The sequence below is a fragment of the Spermophilus citellus genome (genome assembly GCF_964194105.1).
Source record: "Spermophilus citellus genome assembly, chromosome: 18".
Taxonomy (NCBI): domain Eukaryota; kingdom Metazoa; phylum Chordata; class Mammalia; order Rodentia; family Sciuridae; genus Spermophilus; species Spermophilus citellus.
Genome location: NC_138200.1, coordinates 1,345,462 through 1,365,438, shown reverse-complemented (window position 1 = coordinate 1,365,438; position 19,977 = coordinate 1,345,462). Strand labels below are relative to the sequence as shown.

The window sequence follows — 19,977 nt, the reverse complement described above, 5'->3', positions numbered from 1 at the left end:
CTAGGAAATGGGCCACAGACGTGCTCAGCCTGCTCAGGCCAGCTGAACTCAAGAGTGCACACTGCTGTGCTGCAAGGAAACAAGACCCAAGACCACAGCCTCCCTGAGAGCAGCGCTCCCTTCTGCACACCTCCCCGGGGGGAGGCTGGGACTGCTCGCACGGCCTCCAGACAGCTTTAGGTGCCTCACTGTGGTCAGAACCCCACATTCCACACCATCTGCTATTGCTGTCACATCAAATGTCTCAACCGCCTCCCTCTCCTCAGACCCAAGTGATGCCAACCACACAGGCTGGCACACTGGCCGTCTCCTTGGGGGCCTTAGTGTCTCTGCCTGCAGGTGGGCAGTCCTGGCAGACAAAGCCAGGGTGTGGGACTGGTGGGCGGCTACTCACTGCTGGAGGCGCGGCCTGGTCCAGGTGGTGGGGCTCCTCTGCTGGGGCTCATCTCCTCATCACTGGTCATGTCGCTGCTGCTGTCGTCTGAGGGGACAGAGATGCCAGCTCAGCGAGCCACCACCTCTGGCCACACTCTCGCAGCAGCCCCCAGCCCTCTGCCACTCTCCCCTGAGTAGCTCAGAGCCCTCGGTGGCTTCCAGCCACTTCTGCCACTTGAAGACCTCGTGGCGAATAGGGCTGCACCCACCTCCTTCACTCCAGAGAGAGCCAGCAACAGGCTCTTCCTGCAGTACCGGCCACAGGGCGTGGGTCCCGCAGGCTCTCTGCCTCACGGCACCCCTCCTCCTTCTGCTGACTCAAGTGGCAGCGCTTAGCTAGTGGCTGTCTGTCCCACAGGGGACACTGGGCTAAGCATGAAGACACATCTGGGGGTCACACTCAGTGGGAGGTGGTCACGGATGAGGCTCATCCCAGCGTGCACAGGATGGCCCCTCACCCCTGCCCCCAGACAGAGAGTGAACAGCTCAGATGGCTATAGCTGGGCCCAGGCAGGGCCCAGGCAGAGCCACGGCAGCCCTTGGTCATGCCCACCAGCCTCCCCTAAAAGTCCTCACCGTCGGGCTGGTGCATCTCCTTGCAGTGCTCTAGCACAGGGGCAGTGCCTGGCAGTTCTCTGGTCTCTCTCGTACCCAAGGCTGGCACTCCTTAGGGCTGATGGCCAGGTGGTGCTCAAGGATCCAGAACTCGATGGTCTCCCTGGTGCGGGTCTCTGGCTGCAACCAATTGAAGCAGAGGTGTCAGATTGTGATTGAGCCTGTGAGGCCCTGTGCCTTCCACACAGAGAAAGTTCCAGAACTCGATGAAGGCATTCAGAGTCTGCTGGGCCTCCTCCTGGAACAGCATAGGCCTCCAGTCATGTCACTGTCTAGCTCACAGGTAGGGCCTCAGACTTGGTGTTGACAAAGTGCTTTGAACACAGAGTTTCTCTAAATAGGTTCTCACTGGAGGAGCCAAGTGTAAGTCAACAGGAAAGACCTGGCAGCCTGAGACAGTTGGTCCCAGGGACCTGTGGACACTGAGGACGCCCATAGCTCAGCAGCCCAGGATGGGTGGCAGTGCGAGGCTGCGTCCCCACTCGCATCAGCACTGTGTCGGGAAACGGCCTCGGCTCAGCAGTGAGACAGGACCTATTTCTGAGAGGCTCCCTGTCACCGGGGTTATGTGATGGAGGCGGTCTGCGTGGTCTGTGGGATGGAGGAACAGGTCCCAACCCTGTCAGAAGGTAAAGCTGAAGTGAGCTGAGACACCTGGAAGGCTGAACTGCCTAGTGCAAAGCCTGTGGGCACTGCTCAGTCCAGGCCGAACAAGAGGTCAGCATCCCATCCAGACCAGGAGGGACAGGAGAAGGGGGCCAAGCTTGCCTGGTCTGTGCATTGCTTCCCCTAACACCACAACTGACTCAGGATACCACGTGTGAAAGATGAAGGACCACACAAATGCCGAAGTCCTCGCAGCAGGTGAAGTAGTGGCGAATGACTGGGTTCCCTTCCCTGAGCAACGAACGCCTCTGCATGGGTGCTGCCGTGGGAGGCAGCCCAGGGCTCCTGGCTGCACGCAGGGCAGGGAGTGCAGGAGGCTGGCTGGCACATCACCAGGGAAGTCCCCCCAGGGTGCCTTCCCTCATAGTGAACACCCTTCTGAGGGCCACCGGGCCCCAGATGCAGCCCTTGAGCCCAGGCCAAGTCCACTCCCTCAGACGTCTTCCCTGACATGCCCTCTGTCCATCAAGTGTCTCACACACAGGTCGGGATCATCTCAGGTATTCTCTGGTGTGTGTGCCTGTCTTCTAGCAGTAAAGTGAGAACTCAAGTAAGAGGGGTGGAGGCCAAGCCCACCCCGTGCGCGCCACTGCCCGGTCAGAGCTGACACTGCAGTGGCGTGCGGGACGTGACATATGAAGTTCCACTTTAGAATCAGTGTTGGATGCAGACACACAATCTTCACACACGCCAGCAGCAGCAGGGTGTGAGTGTCTTGGGGGGCGGGGGACATCCTGGGTGGACTTCTGTGCCACTATTTCCAGAAGAGCATGCTGGGAAGCCACCAGGCCTCACTGGCCCCGTCCCCCTCACCTCGGGGCCGGATCACTCACACACGCGTGTCACCCTGGTGGTGTGCAGGGGGCTTTCCTGCCACAGAGCCTGGCACTCTGGGGAAGTGGGGTTAGATGTGGGAGACCCCAGACAAGGCCCAGGCAGCAGACTTGTCTCCATCTAACTGGTCCAAGGCCTAGTCTGTCCCCAAGGATCCAGCTTCCCATTTGGATGACCCTCTTGTCTCTTACTGAATTCAATTATTTACTTGTCTTTATTTTCTGCCCCTCTTGCATTTTTAAACGTTTTAGGCTGGATGTAAATGTTGATTTTTCAATCTTTCTTTCGTAACATAATTGAGTAAGACTTTGCACTTTATTTTACTCAAGTCATCTTCTGCTGCCACCTAAGTTTCATGATGTAGCCCTTTATTTCTGGCCAGCACCACTGGGGCAAGGAAGTACAGCAGCATCAAGAGGTTGGGGGGCCTGTACAACACCTGAGAGTTTTGGGCTTCCAGCTTCAGAGAAGCACAAGACCATCTGCAGCAAAAAGGCTCTACTCTACCTTTGTTTTGAAAAGAAAGTAAATAAAGCTTAAAAATGTTTTTCAATTAAAAAAAAAAAGAGAACTAGCACCCAATAAAGATGTACAAATATCATATCTCAATAAGATTTAAAAAAAGGTCTAAAGGAAATCTGAGAATGTTTCAATTATTCAGTCTCTAACCAGACTCTGTCACTTGGAAATCCGTGTGCTGACCTCAGTGAACTTGTGCCTCTCCCTCACAGTGACGGGCTCCCTTCCTCCTCCACAAACCCCCATTCTTATCCTTTGGTATTAGCATCTTATGGGGGCACACAGGGCACCACCCACCGCATATGGGCCCCAGTGCTGGAGAGCCTGACAACATGGCTACTCCTTCCCTGCCCTCTTTCAGGAGCATCAAGATACAGAGAGAATCACAGGTAACACCTGCTAGGTAAGCGAAGGGAACAGGCCTGCGTTTGGGCTCCTGAGAGCTGGTGTGGCATCTCTAACGTGAGGGTTGGCCAATATCACCCAGGACCAGCTGTGAGCAGAGTCCTCTGCCTGGGAGGAAGAAAGGCAAGGGCAGAGGACCCAAGCCTGCTCTGTGGCACCCAAGACTCAGAGGACACTCTGGTGCACTAGATGACATGGGCCTCCACTCCTGGGTGACAAGACGCCCTTAGTATGCAGTCACCTGTCAGGAAACAGGATCCTTTCTGGAACGTCAGACCAAGCAGCTATCCACAGGAACTGAGTCAAAACGAAGGTACCTGCAGACATTTTAAAGAAAGAGATACATGGACTAAGAGAACAGGAAGAGTCTGAAAGGAGTATCAGAGAAGTCGATCCCCAAAGGCTGGGGACTGGTACAGTGCTGGGGTGAGGCCCTACAGGTCTTCAGGAAAAGGCCATTCCCATGCCACGTAAATCAAGCTGGAGATGAGGAGCAGAAAACTGCCAATTGTCTTTATGAAACTCGAGTTTCTAAGCCCAAGACAAAGACAACACTAAGGAAGGCACACCTGACTCCCTTGTGTCGGCAGAGAACGCCACAGACACCCAGGGGCCCCTGAGAGAGGGAGGCGGCCTTCCCTCCCTGTGATCTACACACGCACTTCTGCATTAGGAAGCTCCCCGCCAGGGCAGGTGTCTGCAGCATGAAGCCCTGGTGAAAAACACCTATAAGAACTATAGGCTTTAAAGTTCAATAGGAAATCATCATTTTAAAATAAAATATAAATAATCAAAACTTACTCAGGAAGAGGAAAATATGACCACAAGAGAAGAAATCTAAAAAGTTGAAATGATTTAAGAGCAATGTCCCAAATAAATTTTCTTTTTTGGTACCAGGGATTGAACCCAGGGGCACTTAACCACTGAGCCACATCCTCAGTTCTTTTTGTTTTTTGAGACATGGTCTCACTAAGTTGCTTAGGGCTTTGCTAAATTGCTGAGGCTGGCCCCAAACTTTTGATCCTCCTGCCCCAGCCTCCCAAGCTGCTGGAATGACAGGCCTGCACCACCATGCCTGGCATCCCAAAAAACTTTCCATGAACAAAGCATCTGCCACATTATGAGACACCTCCAGAGCACAGACGAGAGAGGAGGCTTCTTGCTCAGCAGCAGTGCAGCTGCCTGGCTGCCCGCGAGTGCCTTGTGGCAGGAGGGCGGCGGACTATGCACCACCACGCTGTCACAGTTTCCTTGAGAAGGCCAAGAGCAGGGTACAGAGAGGACCAGTCAACATCTCAAGGTGTTCTGACCAGGCCAACAGAAGAGCCTCTGTGAATAAGAGCCTGGACAATGAAAGATGATTTTAAATGAAAACCTTTAAAAGACCTTAGCCACATTTTCCTACAATGCAGAGAAAACTCATTTGAGAGTAAAAAAAAAGTGGGGGGGGCATTGTATGGTGGCTTAGGAACAGGATGATCACAGATGGACCCTGTACATCTATGAGCAGGTAAAGAGACACTCATACTCGTACACTGCTGTGGTGACTGACTTTGCCACAATTGAAAGTGCACATATTCTGTCCCATAAATTGTACTTCAATGAATTTATCCCAGAGATATGTAATGACACATGTGCAAGAATATGTTCATTGAAGTGTTGCTAACAGATATGGTCTATTTATACAATGAATTATTATGAGACCTCTTAAAATAACAAGGCACCTCTGGATAAATGGGTATGAGATGATAACGATGTTTCTAACATTCTAATAAACTATGAAAACAGAAGTGTTTACACAGACAGTTCCTAGAGGGATTTTTAAGAAGCTATTAACGATGACTGATGTGACTGCCTCTGGGGAAAGGGACTGGGGGCCAGCAAAGGGAGAGGAACTTACTTTTTCATTGTATAGTCTCCTTTTGTTTTTAGTTTTTATTTTTATTTTTTACCATGAGCATGTATTACCTATTCAAAAAAATAAATTCAGAGTTAAAACAAAATAAACAAAAGCAGACTGCTGACTGACGACTGCCGAGGCCCTCAGAGACTGGGCTGCCTGCTGAGGGGTATGGGCAGCCTTAACACCTTTGCCTGGAGGCTGAACCCAGCCTTTCCTTCCCTCCTCTGCCATCCCACCCACGCCTGAGTTCAAGGTCCCTCCCTGATCTGGCTATCTGCAGAGGATATGGCAGGTAATCTGGAAAACACATAAGAATCAACTCTGAAACCTCCTGGACCCAATAAACTCTTATGGAAATTGTAGTTGCAATTGGAACGCACCTCTCAATCACACCCCCCAATTACCTGTACATAAATATAATGCCATCCTCTACAATGGTGATTCCACTTCTGAAATCTAACTCAGATCTGCCCAGGTGCCCCAGGGTAAACTGTTCAAAAGTGTGTTCACAGAAGCACTGCTTGCACAATAGGAAAGGGGACAGGTGAGAGTGTGCTCGAGCTCAATTACAACAGCAGAGACCACCACATGGAAAAATGAAAATAAAGATGGGTATAAGTTTTTCTGTACTGTAAAAATCAACCAGAAATAGAGGGGAAGAACAATCTGCAACACAGATACTAGTTAATATTTAGAAGGTAAATATTAAGAAAAAGGTAACCAGGGGCTGGAGTTGTGACTCAGCGGTAGAGCGCTTGCCTAGCACAGGCAAAGCCCTGGGTTCGATCCTCAGCATCACATAAAAATAAATAAGTAAGGGGCTGGGGCTGGGGCTCAGTGGTAGGGCGCTCCCCTAGCATACATGAGGCACTAGGTTCGATCCCCCACACCACATAAAAACAAACAAATAAAATAAAGGTATTGTGTCCAACTACAATTAAAAAAATAAATATTTTTTTAAAAAAGAAAAAGGTAACCAATCCAATGTGAAAATAAACTAATACATAGTTCATAAAATCAGTGATGCTAAAAGCCAGTATTTAACATCAGAAATCAGAGAAACATAAATATTACAATGAACATCTTTTTGACCTGCCAAATGGGCAAATTTTAAAAGATAAAAACTGATGCTGGAGAGGGAGCAGCTGGCCAGTGCAGGAGCAAACTGCATTCTGGATGCCAATTTGGCCTCTGTTTAAAGACATTAAAACTGTCTCTTCCTTTTGAACGAGCAAGTCTCTGTCTAAAGACAAAGATAAGACAAGTAAATAAAATAGTAATAAGAAAAGAATCTAAAAAAGTCAGCTGCAAATTATAGTTAAATCCTTTGATGTACAACTAGTAATAAGAGGCAAGGCTCTGGGTGCAGAACGGCATGTGGGGCAGTGGGAGGGACAGGCCAGCAGCAGAGAGGCGTGCTTTGCTAGAGCGCAGCAGCTGCCTGGCTGCAGTCCTAACACCTGGGGCCAGAGTCAGGGTGGACAGCACTGGCAGGCATCCTCCTGCAGGGCTACCTGAGCCCAGGTGGGCCGCATGCAAAAGGGGCAGCGACCCTCCTGGCCGAGGGGCCCAACCCTACCCCTGACTCACCCTGTCCTCCACTGACAGCCCAGAGGCAACCAGCAGTGGAGTCTGACATGGCGTCAGTGCCGGCCAGGGCCCCGTACTCACCTCACCCTTGCTGGGGCAGACCAGATGCCAGGTGACCTCTTCCTGGGACAGCGAGTCTGGCCAATCAAAAGCATAACTGCTCTACCCACTCGGCCCCCACTTCCCCAGGACAGCTTCTCCATGGCAACAGCCACGCCTACCACTGAAGAAAACAGAAGATATGTGTTTGCAGGTGGCTGAGGGGAAGAAAGTCTCCAGGTTTGTCTAATATCAGTGAAGGAAATGTTAAGGCTAAGGAAGGAGTCTGCCCAACAATGGTCTAGAAAGGCACCCAAGTAATCAGAGATGTGCTGGACTATGTTTGACCCCAACAGGGCACTGTACCCATACCCTGCCCACAGGTCCCCGAAGGCATCTGTTGCCTTTTTCATCCTAGTATTCTTATAGAAACTGTTCAATAAACTTTTTTTTTTTTTTGCATTTAGATGCAAAAACAATAAATTCCATCAAGCAAAGTCTGAGAAATAACTCATGAAAGGCTATTCCACAATAGGAGGATGATGTCCTACAAGGGTACACTGCTATTCTTAATGGGTTGGGGGGCCCATGAGCAGCCAGTACAAGTTACAAAGTAACTTGTTGATAACTTTGTCAGTCCTTCCTCATATACTCTCAGCCAGTGGTCAACGTAAGGAAGTGCAAGCAAGTGCAGCATCAGACACTAAGTCACTCTCCGAGGTGGTTATGATGGGAGCGGTGCCCCCACACGGCCACTATCAACATCTTCTCAACGTCCTAGGAAAGGGCGGATGTGGAAAAAGCATCATTCTGAACTGGAAACCCATACCAGAAGGACAGCAAGGTAGGAAAATCTACATTAAGAGTAGAAAAAAATTCTCATGAATATATAACAAAGCATTTGGAACTCCAGACAAAACCTTAAGAACTGAAACAAACACCCTTAAGAACTTACAGAAGGACACCAGGTGGATCTAAGTGGACAAGATGTATATAAACCGTAAAAACAAACAGTGGCAAAAAAGGTGACTCTCCTTCTGGTAAGGGGTCTTGACAGACATGTGACCCAGCTCTCCTGGAAGAGTATACACAGAAATATCAACATAACTCTATATAAGAGGGTCTGTGGGGTGGGAGTCTGTTGGAAAGGTGACCCAAACACATGGAAGCCAAGTTCTCTCAACACCAAGGTGTGGTGTGAGGACCAGCGGACCATGGGACCCAACAGGGTCTTAAATCAGGAGAAGGACTGACTACTCACCAGGACCTGACAGGGTCTAGAGCTACTCGTGCAGATCCAGTGTAGAGCAGAGGAGCGTCTTAAATCAGGAGAAGGACTACCTACTTAAACAGAAGCTGGGATCTCTCTTAGGCCTAAATGGTAAAGGGTAGCCTATAACAGCAGAGACCACAGTAGACCATGCCTGCTTGACCCCCCTCCCAAGTGTACACTTCCAAGGGAGATCAGCCTCTGACACTGGCAGAGACCAATAAAACAAGAGCTGTGTCAGTCCTCCCCAGAGAAATGCTGCATTTCAACTGCACACTCTGGAAGCTCAAGTCACTCAGGTAGGGACAAGCACACCCTATTCTAACTACATCAAGTCACTGCACCCAAACTCAGCATTCCTCCTGGGAGGAATGTTAATTTCATTAACAAGGAACAAGCAGAAGTCTCTACCCTGATGTTACCTAATTGTTAAGTCATGTTTCAAGAAAACTTAACAGCTTTACTTCCCGATTCTAACACAAAACTCAAGCACCTGCAAAATATTCAATGTAGAAATTGCAAGCCACACCCACTGATCTGCTATGTTGTATTATTAACCTTATAAACCTAGACATGTTGTTCTTACTGCATATATATAGCTCATTATTTGCATACAGAAAGTGATGGCAATGTCCACAAAAAGGGATCTAGTGCTCTTCGGAGGGCAAAACAGAGAGAACGCCTAGGTGTGAAAGGTGTGACAGATGACACACTCTCACATAGAGCTACAGTCACAGAGCCACTGACACAGAAGACAATGGCCATATAAGCTTCCATAAGGCTAGTCACAAAATGGGGAAATCTATTAGACAAATAGGTGATTAGTAAAAGGAACCTTTCCCCTATCTTTTTAGAATGCTATTTTAAGTTCACAACCAGGAAGAAAACATTCAATCTACAATGTGGAAGTGAATTCAATTCCCACTTCCTTTCCCTTCGTGCTGGGTCTCCTGATGCTCCTTAGCTCCTCGCTCTCCTCTATGGGGTCCCCATGTCAAGGCCTCTCTCAGAGCTGAGGCCCCCAGGCATGCCCAGGCATCCTGCAGTGCTATCTGCATGCACCTTCCTGTGGCATGCTCTCTGACTCCTTGGCCCTGAGCTCCATGCCAAAGCCCTCATTTCATCTTCACCACTGATGAAGGCTGAGCTCCAGCCACAGGGAAAACTCACCTCCTTCACTTCCTGGCTTGAAGGTGGGCTCTTATACACCTCTCACGTTCATCTCCCTTTTGCTTTCTCCAGAGTAGGAATCCTAATGTTGGTCAAGTACCGGCCAAGGTCAGGGGACGGCCCACAGGAACTGGCCTGACTCTGGGCCAGAGGACCAAGGGATGGGGAGGGCCAAATGCTGTGAGCCAATAATAAAGCTGCCTTTCCCACAGCTGGGCAGATGAAGGCACTGATGGGCATCTGGCTGCTCTTCAACCTCTGAGGAGCCTTTCCTAAATACAGCCTTCTGTATGCAGAGGGAATTTCATTCATGAGCGGGGACACCTGGAACCACAGAACAGTGGCCATATCTGCTAGGTAACAGTGGTGCCACTGGCGTCTGTGTGATGGAAATTTTATAACAATTCTATTTCCTAAGATTCAGTAAAAAAGCATGGATCTAACAACTAACATAACACATAATAAAGATGAAATTCATCACAAGTGGGGTAGATCTTTGCCTTCACTCAGAGAAGCCATGGGTCAGTGTACAACTGAACAGGGACACATGCAGGACACTGGGATGTGTCTGGGACAACATGTGAGGAAAGAGAGAAAGCTTGCAGCCCCCTTTTGACCCATAGCCCACTGGGGTGGGAGAACCCACCACGCTCCTGCCCCCTCTCCACTTACTTACTTCTGGCCCCTCACCATGGTGCCCCTAGACCCAGCCCCTGACTGGTTCTACCTACCTCACGTACAGGGGCCTGGGATTGAGGACTTTGACATCAGGAACCGAGGAGGCTACTCTTCTCTCCCAGGGGCAGCATGGTGTGCAGTCTCTCCTTTCTTCTTGTCTGATCCCTTCTCCTGCCCCTTTCAGCAGACCGATATTCTCCACTTCAACATGCACAGGGAGTAAGACACTGTCCCAGCCCCCCGCCTGCCTCACCTCCAGTCAACACACCCAGCCCTGACAGATTCATCAGCATCCCTCCATCCAAATTCCGAATCTGAAAGTGCATGCTGCCATCTGATTTCTTCTAAGGCAGTGGTTTTCAAACTCAGGTGCACTGAAGAGTCACCAAGTGCTTATGTGAAAAATGCTCCTTTCCATGCAGGACAACTCCAGAGGCCATTTCCTCAGGAAAGAGGTGCTCGGCAGGTGCTCCAAGAACTGTACCTGAGAACCACTGCTCCAGGCTCAATTGTCTGGTATGGTTCAATTAACTCTGAACAAGGCACACATGGGACAAGAGGGCTTAGGAGTAAGGATTTTATGGGGGAATGTGAGCAAGGAGAGGATGAGCACCACCCTACTACATGGGCCACGACCTCCACCCTCTGGCCTGGTGGGTGGCACCTGTCAGGTGATCTCTTAGCATCCTGGGCTCACCTCCACCTGAATAAGCTCAGCACTTACCACACTCCAGCAAAAACTCCTCACTGTTGTCCACTCTTGAGGGATTTCCCCAAAAGTTCAGAAAGAGAGGAAATAGTAGAGTTCAGTTTTGTGATCAGCACAAAAACAGCTCAAGGCTACTTTAAATAAAGCTACTTTAAATAAACAAACTGTCTCCCAGACCATTATGACTTATCTGACCGCTATTTTTAATCAGTCATTGGCTGATGTCATTTTTTAAAAGATGGGAGGCATGAAAATGCCACAAAGCATGGCTCATCTGACACTCTGCAATGGAGAGTGACTCTTTCAGACCTAATCTGAGTGCAGACTGGGGAAGGAAGGGAACAGGCAAGGAGCATCTGGTCCTCTTATAGTGCCACCAAGAGCATCACCAGGCCAGATGGCTGCACGGCGCCTAAGGCCGGTGCTGCTGCACGCATTCACACCCTCAGGTGGACTTCGCACTCATCCAGCAACCTCCCCATTATGCTTCCCTTTCCTGTACAGGTCTGGCTCTGCCACAGGGAGACAATTTGCTGGTTACACACACTTTTGAGTATTTAGGTCCCTGCTAGTGTCACCTCTTGCCATGAATTACTAACCCGATTCATCATCTGGGAGCAGGAGCATCTGATTTCAGTTCCCATGACAGGCTAGTTTCTGAGTTTCTTGAATGTGGTCTACAAATGTGAGTCCACAGGTGGGGAGGCTTCTCACTGTCTAGAGGTTTCAGCACAGGCTGGACACCTAGAGAACCCACTCAGGTCAGGAGCACAGCAAGCCATGCAGGGCCACTCTGGCCTGCTGGCCTTCCCCCAAGAGTGTCCCCACCACCAGCAGAGCAGGCTACTGGGTAAGCACATTTCTTTACAACAGGAAATAATGGACACTTAGGCCAGGGATTGCCTCACTCACTTCTGGAGTGTCAAATCTTGCAAATGGGCTGAACAAATCAATGACGACTGGCTATTTTGCTCACTTCCCCATGTTAAAACAGTCATTGGTCTGGTCTGAATCCTGAAAACTAGGAACAAAGAGAGTGACCTCTCAGAAGTCACCCTCCTCAGTGCCTTTCTCCTCTTCCAGTGTGGTAACTCCAAGCCACCACCTGACACCTGCTCCAAGGTGATCTCCCCCACCCACCGTGTCCACCCCACCCTTGTGCACTCTGCAACCAGACAATCTTTGCGAATGCACATGTGCTGTCGTGTCCCATTATCCCACAGCTGGAAAACCTCCTGGCTCCCCTGCACACCAAGTCATGCCTGAATGACTGCTGCTGGCTTCTAGGCCTTTAACAGCATAGCCCAACTTACCTTGCCTCACCTCAGCCGGGCGCCACTGGGCTCTTCTCTTGCTCTAGGTGTCCTGGAGTTTGGCTCCTGTCTCTGCATCTCTCAGGAACATCTCACCCTCTGTTTAGACTACTCTCCCCATGACACACACAACTCATGGTCCTTTAGGAGGCAGTTTTTAAAGTGCCCAACCACCTCAGGGAGGACTTACAAGGTCTTTCCCAGATTAAACTAGCTCCCCTTGACAAATGTGCCCCAAAAGACTTGAATCATACAGTCGTGTTTTCCATGAGACTACAAGCTCCATGAAGACACCTCCCTTCCCACTTAAAGCCATGTTTCCAGTGCCCGGCACAAAGTGTATGTGATCAATACTGGCAGATGAATCAAATCTCTCACACTTCTTAAATCACCCCACGAGAGAAAGAGGAGGCCTAAAGGAGTGGCTGACTGCTAGGAAAAGAGGTAGGACACCAAGAGGGACGGCATGAGATCACAGAGGAGAACTTCTGGCCAGTGCATACACAGCCAGAAGACTGTGAGGGTCTGACGGTGCTCTTGAGGCTATGTGAACATTATGCACAGCAGGGAAATGTCAAGGTGTGGGAGCACAGGGCTCCCTCCAGAGGCAAGTGTGGCAGTGTGAGTAGTAAGGACGACTCACCTGGACTCAGCCACCTAGCGCTTGGACCTAGTCCCTCTTTCTTGCCAGCTGTCTCCAAGAAGGTGAAAGATCAAGAAGGCAGAGCTGTGGGAGGAAAAACAAAACATGAAGCACCCAATTTACTTTGCAGTTACAGGCTCCTCAGCAGTCAACAAGCACCCAGGTCCACCTGTATCTCCCACAACAGCACAGGTCCAGTGAGACCAGGAGGGCAGCCTCACTGCCCAGGATGATGGTCATGGGCAGTACTCCTGAGGTCCATGCTGCATCCTTGCTATGCTCAGGGCCTCCTGACCAGGTTATGTCAAGGGCCTTGAAGTCCGCTCTGGGATGTCTCCAAACCTCTGGGTTCTAGATTAAGAGAGCAATTCAGTCATCCATATAACCACTTATGCACGTGGCCCTAAGCGTTCCTCTAAAGGCAAAGATACATGCTGCACATAAAAACTGGAGAAACCCGACTGAGAAAGAACTCTTACACAATACCAGGTATAGCGTTTAGCTCTCACATTTACACTAGTTTTCACAATTCTACTATTTTCCTAGGAAAACTATTAGACACTAACTTAATGCCATTTACAAATAGAAAATTGACTTGTGTTTTACAGAAATCACATGGTATACCAATATAGGCACCCATTAGAAACATGAATTCAAACTCCAGTTCTGTCACTTAATAGTCAGTGCAGTAGGACCAGAATTTTAATTTTGCTGTAAATTTAAGTATGAAGGAACTATCTATTTTAGAACTTTAATGCTATCATCACCAATACTATTAGACACTTGTATCATTACTTAATTATGTGTAATGCTTTAGGGCTCATCAACACGCTCCCAGTGGACTCATAATACATAGTTAAAACCCCAGGGCACTTAACAGCATCTATTCAACCAACTGGAGGCCCCGGGGGAGGGAGCTTCACATCACATTTCTGGCTTCTGTTCCAGGGTCAGGCGAGTACATTTTGGTAAGATGAAATAGTTTACTTATTAGAAACTACTTGCCATTTACTGATGCTCCATAAGTGTCAGCCATTATTAATATTAGCCATTAATAAATGGATACATTAACCACAACTGGAAAGGAAGAATCCTGTGTGTCACTTTTCCTACCTCCTGGAGGGCAGAAGGGGAAAGGAGACAGGGACTTAAAAAGCTAGAGTGGAGACAAGCCTGGAGCCTCAGACATGCTCAGCTACTGCAGACTGCCAGAAGCTCTGTGCAAGCTCCACACTCTCCTAGCCATGGGCGTGGCCAGCCTCTCTTGCCAAGCCCTTGCCCAGATCACCACCCCCGCCCCCACCCCCAATTCCCCTTGCCTTGCCTCTCAGGACCACCTACAGCTGTTCCAGCTGTGGAATTTGAGTAAAATCCCTTCTGCTCCCACAGCCTCCAAATTACCCAGACGCCCAAATCATATGCTCAGCCCCCCCCTCCATAACCTCCCCCAGTATATCAACCCCCTGAATTCTGGACCCATGTTTGCAGAGAGCGAGGTTAAGTGTTGAGCCCCACCCTGTGGCAACACGGCAGCATGTGTGGCACCCAGCCAGTTTGGCGGCCGGGGCTTGGTGGGCCATTGTCACCTGATGACACCTGCACAGATTGAAAGAACATGACTGTGGCCTGCCCACAGTCCTGCTGTCATTCTACATGACACCTGCGCAGAAGTCCTGGGCTGCCACCTTTCGGCCAACACGCAAAGTACCAAGGCCAGTGGGGATCCGTGGGCCCACCACTCAGAAGTCAGCCCTTCCCTTGGGCCCGCCCCTGCAGCAAATCCTTGCCAATGAGGATGGAGCTTGCGAGTAAATTTGAGACGCCCCCCTGTGGCTAGCAAAGATGGCTCCGGGGTGGGTGGGCTCTGCTGTCCCTGTCAGTCAGAAGACAGCCCCTCCCTTGGGCCTGCCCTCTGCAGCCAGCCCCTACCAATGAAGATGGCACCTGCGCAGAAAGCATCAGGTGCCCCCCCCCCCCCCCCCCCCGTGGCTAGCAAAGATGTCTCCGGGGTAGGCGTGGCTCTACCGTCCTTGTCACTTGAAAGATGGCTCCTCCCTTAGAACTTTCCCCTGCAGTCAGGCCGCCCAAGAAGATGGCGCCTGCGCAGAAAGCATCAGGCGCCCCCCCAGTGGTAGCAAAAATGGCTCCAAGGTGGGCGGGGCTCTTCTGTCCCTATCAGAAAACAGCCCCTCCCTTGGGCCCGCCCTCCTGCAGCCAGCCCCGCCAATGAAGCTGGCACCTGCGCAGTAAGCGTCAACCGCCCCCTTGTGGCTAGCAGAGAGGTCTTCAGGACGGGTGGGGCTCTGCTGTCCCTGTCACTCAGAAAACAGCCCTTCCCTTGGACCCGCCTCCTGCAGCCAGCCGCTGTCCATGAAAATGGCGCCGTCATACAAAAGTCAGGCATCTCCCCTGTGGTTAGCAAAGATGGCGCCAGGGTGGGTGGGCTCTTCGGGCTCATTAGTAACTCAGAAAACAGATCCTCCCTCAGGCATACCCCCTGTAGCCAGCACTGCTATCAAATCGGCATCCAGGTAGAAAACAAAAGGCCGCCCCCAATGACCAGCAAAGATGGCGCCAGGGTGGACTGATGCCCTCTGAGGCACTCAGAAGACAGCCTCTCCCTTGGGCCCACCCTCTGCAGCCAGTCTACAGTCAGTGACGATGGAGCCCGTACAGGAAACCTCGGGCGCTCCCCTGTGGCCAGCGAAGACTACGCCAGGGTGGGCGGGGCCTTGCTGCCCGTCAGTAACCCAGAAGACGGTCCCCCTCTTGTGCCCACCCCCTGTAGCCAACTCAGCTGTCAATGAAGATGGTACCTGCATAGCAAATGTCACACGCCCCCAGGTGGCCAGAAAAGATGGTGCCTGAGTGGGCGGGATCTGAGCATTGTCAGTCACTCAGGAGACAGCCCCTCCCTCCGATCTACCCTTCGCAGCCAGCCCAGCTGTCACTCAGGACAGCGCCTGCCGCAGCAAGCGTCGTGCGCCCTTCTGTGGCCAACAAAGTCTACACCATGGGTGGGAGAGTCACTCAGGACAAGGCACCCCTCCTGCCCGTCCACAAGACACCAACGTACAACACATTTTTTGCTGCTTCCCGTTTTCAACACCTTCCAGAGTTGGAGCCTGAGACACTCCAGGGTAAAAAAAAAAAAAAAAAAAAAAGTTCCCAGACAATAACAGAATGAAACTCTAGTGCGCACCACCCCAGGAGAAGCCGCGGGAATACTGCAACTTGCCGCTCTGTCCCTTAGACCAGAAGTACCGCGGCAGCTACGGCAAATTAGGCGCACAGCACCTGGCTCCACCTGAAGTCGCAGGTTGGGCCAAAGAACCAACCAGAAAAGACAGCAGTCAGGGTGGCACCTCCACTGCCAGCACCCCACAGCCTCCGGGCACTGCCGAGGACACGACCCGCACTCCCAGCCCTACACAGCAATCAGCCAAGACTGCACCTGCGCAGCAAATCCCTGCCCCTTAAAGATGGCGCCGGACAGGCGGGGCTAGACAAGACTGCCACAACCCCAAGAGGCAGCCGTGGCAGAAGCCCTGGCTCCGCCCCAATCTCAGACAACCAATCAGAATGACGCTTGCGCGGCAAGCGCTTAGATCCCGTCTAAGAGAACCCGCCGCCACCAGAGGGCGCCCGGAGAGCAGGCAGAGCCCAAAACACCTCCCACGTAAGACTGGCTCCACCCCCAGTGGCTTGTGGCCCCTCCCATGGCCACTGCGGCAAAATAAGCTCCTCCCCCAGCAGGCAGCGCAGTACTGAGCGCGGGCTGCAGACCCGTCACTGCCGCGATGGGGTGGTCCCGCGGCGTCTGTCCCCAGGGCTTGGGTGCCTCAGGATGGTACCCTGAAGTCCCCCTGTCTGGACTCGGCTCCTCAGGGTGTTAGGCTCTCTGGCACCTTCCCACATGCAGCCCCACTGGCCGAAGTGGCAACCACGCTTTGCGTGGCAGAGCCCGGAGACCCCCGGAGCCCCGAGACCCCAGCCAAGCGGGACGGCAGCCCCGCGGCAATCTGGCCACCCCCTCCCGCGACTCCCACAGGTGCGGAGCACAGGCTTGCTACAAGCCCTGTGCAGCCCGCAGCATGATAGCGCCAGCACCTTTCTGCCCGCCCCTCCTGAGGGTCCACAAGACAGCTGCCACGAGCCCGCAGGGCGCGACCTGGACACCGTCCTTCCTCCGCGGTCAAAGTCCGGGAGGGTGCGCTCCTGCAGGCGGGCAGCGACTCACCTGCCCACCGCGCAGCGAAGCACGGCACCCGGCTCAGCCCGTCTAGCACGTCCACACAGCACCTGGCGCCCGGCGGCGCCACCAGCCGAGGGTGGACATCTCTGGCTCCTCCGATCCTCGTCCTCCAGCAGCTGCCCAGCGTCTGCAGCCAGCGCTGCCCGATGCCTCCTTGTCAGGCTTCTCTGCAGAGGCGGGGCTTCCGCCAGCCAATCCGCGGCAATGCCGCCCTCGCCACGCCTCCGCGCCTTGCGGATCAGGCAGCAGTTGCCGTGGCAACAGCTTGGCGCGAAGGCTGGCGTTGACGTCAACCAGCGGGCGCGGGAGCTAGGGGCCGAAGCAGGGTCTGGAAATGGGGGCGGGGTGGGGAAGGTGCACCCCCAAAGAAATGGGTGAACCGGAGAAATGCTCAAAAATTATGCCCCAAAGCAAAACCTATGGGGGGAATAAAAGATAAACTTACACATTTGACTAAACGACATGAAAAATGAAAATCCGGGAAAACACACATAGAGGTCTAAAGACGAACCACAGCGTGGACGATGAGGCTACTCTGCCGGGAACGCACGAAAAATGCTGGGCTAATCCTACTAGTTAATGAGGAGCTCTTGCAAACCAACAAGGACCAAACCAGGCAGAAAACGGGCAAGAGGGACACGACTAGCCACTCGCAGGGAAACGCGCGAGGACTGCCCGCGCGCACTGCCGTGGAGCCCGAGGACCAGGATACCGACACGGGCCGTGGCCGGAGCCCACGCGGACCGGTGAGTGTGTCCTCGAGCGTGGAGAACACGCGCAGGTGGCGAGGCTGGTGGAAATTCACCGCCCCTCCACCAAAGGGCGCGTGGCGGGTGAGCGGGAAGCGTTCTGCATTTCCTGGGCAGAAACCCGTACAGCCGATGAGCTGCCGAAAGTCCATTAATGTACCCTTTGATCCAGCTATCCCGCTCTCAAGGAACTAAGGCGAAGGAAATACCCAGAGATGTACATACAGGGATGGTCACTAAAAATGTGCACTGCAGAGAATTGAACTGTGTTCTTGTAAATCCACACTGCAATTTTATATGGCCAATAAAAATGTGGAATGATTTTAATTTTAAAGAAAAAACCCACTAAGACCCAGTTTATTATTAAAAGCAGTTTACCTAAAAGCACACAGAATACAGCCAAATTAAAGCGCGTATTTATAGGAAAGGAGGAGTTAACAGTAGTTGCTTGCTGTGCTGAGAGGCTGCGGTCTTGGAGGGGGCATGCATTCTGAGACTCCCCAGCCCTTCAGCAATGCAACATAAACATAAAATATGAATGAAAACACTGTGCTCACTGTGTAGACCTACCTTCAAAACAAGCTCCTAGCAGCAGGACTAGAGGTGAGCGTGTGCTCCTACTCTGAGGTCAAATATTTTCAAATTTGGCCACTCCTTAGGCTCAATGGGGAAGCTGTTAAACAATGCAGACGCCCGGGATCCCACTGCGAAAACCGCTTTGGAGCTCCTGGGGGAATCCCAATATCTGGGGAGATTTAGAGGTGGTTTTAACATATTTCTAAGGAACTCGTTCTCCGTCTCCACAATCCAGCTTTTCTGGATCCCGGATCATTTGTTTCCATGATACCATATGCTCTCAAGAGATTCCACAGCCACCACTCCATTCCCCTGTACCCATTGTCACAACGGAAGGACCTTACTGCATATTCTCTCCGTATTCCCTAACATGTATGCTAGGTAGGCATCCATTCCTTCCACATGCCTGAAACTGCCTGACAATTTCACCTATTCCCTATGAGCTAGGAAACGTTCTTGATCTTACAGCAGCATTCAACATCTGAATTCAAACAAACAATAGTGAACAAAATCCCACATTATTTTTTCTTATTTTTGGTGACACTACACAGTCCTGGTTGTTCTTCTACACCAACCACCTCTTATACATCACAACTGGGCTTCTCCTTCACTCAACCTCTAAATGCTACATGGTCTTGCCCAGGACTGAGTCACTACTCTCCATTAATAGCTTCTCGCTAGGAAGCAGTCTTACATTTTCAACTAAATAGGTTTAAATGCCACCTGCATGCCAAAGGTTCCCAAATTTCCATTCTCTGCATAGAACTCTCTACAAAAGTAGAGTCTCATGTAACCAACTATCCACTTGGATGTCTAACATGCAACCAAGAGCACTGGAAACAATTATTAATTTTCCCTTTCCCCATTTGTACCAACATCACCAGCTGCTGTAGCCAAGAAATCTCATTTAGGTTTTTTTTCCTTTATTCCTTACCACCACCAACATTCAATTTGTCAGCAAATCATACTGACTCTCTACCCAGGGCACATCCCGAATTTGTCCCACTTTCCCTTTCCACGGTAATCCAACTGCCACTATTTTCCGGAGATAACCTTCATCTACTCCAAACTCCTGCCTCTGCCATTCTCCACACTGCATCTAGGTCATATTTACAGGCAAATAAAATGTCGTGTTCCAGCTTCAATTACTTCCTGTCCCCCACTCTCACCCCCACTCATTAGGAGGGCCATGGTTACCTAGTGTCTTGGAAGAGTGTATAAACATTAACAATCTTTTCTTTCAGGTTTCTAGTTTTATGTCTTATTTAAGAAAATTTTCTCCATACTGAGGTCATGCACATAGTCTAATAACTGTCAGTTGTAGGTTTTTGAATTTACTTTTGTATATGTCCTATAGCAGGAATGTAATTTCCCCTGACATGTTTTCATGTACAAGTGAGCCTGTTCCTGAACTCTGTCCCATTGGTCCACCTGACTCTCCCCCCCCCCCCGCATTGATTACTAAAACTTCAAAATGCTGTGACAACTTCAAGGCAACTGCCCTACTTTGTTTCTCGAAAGTGTCTGTTCTTGGCCCCAGAGCTTTCAAATGATATTCAGAATAAGTTTGATAAAATATCCTGAGATACTGATTAGTATTTTATTAAA

The 19,977-nt window shown here is 50.9% G+C and overlaps 1 protein-coding gene across 33 annotated transcripts in view; it reads right to left on the bottom strand.

The window, feature by feature from the left end:
- PEG3 (paternally expressed 3) overlaps positions 1-17,193 on the bottom strand; it is a 30,378-nt gene extending 13,185 nt beyond the window's left edge. The window contains exons 1-10 of one of the 33 annotated variants that reach the window (XM_081275699.1): positions 16,087-16,412; positions 13,795-13,905; positions 12,959-13,140; positions 12,790-12,873; positions 11,433-11,854; positions 10,178-10,883; positions 7,049-7,190; positions 3,716-3,791; positions 1,012-1,170; positions 395-481 (exon numbers count right to left, since the gene is read on the bottom strand). In XM_081275699.1, the coding sequence (XP_081131825.1) occupies positions 395-481; positions 1,012-1,027 (103 nt within the window). In that variant the 5' untranslated portion in view covers positions 1,028-1,170; positions 3,716-3,791; positions 7,049-7,190; ... (4 more) ...; positions 13,795-13,905; positions 16,087-16,412. The other 32 variants (XM_081275697.1, XM_081275724.1, XM_081275727.1 and 29 more) reach the window with 32 other exon arrangements.
- Positions 17,194-19,977: the final 2,784 nt, after the last annotated feature.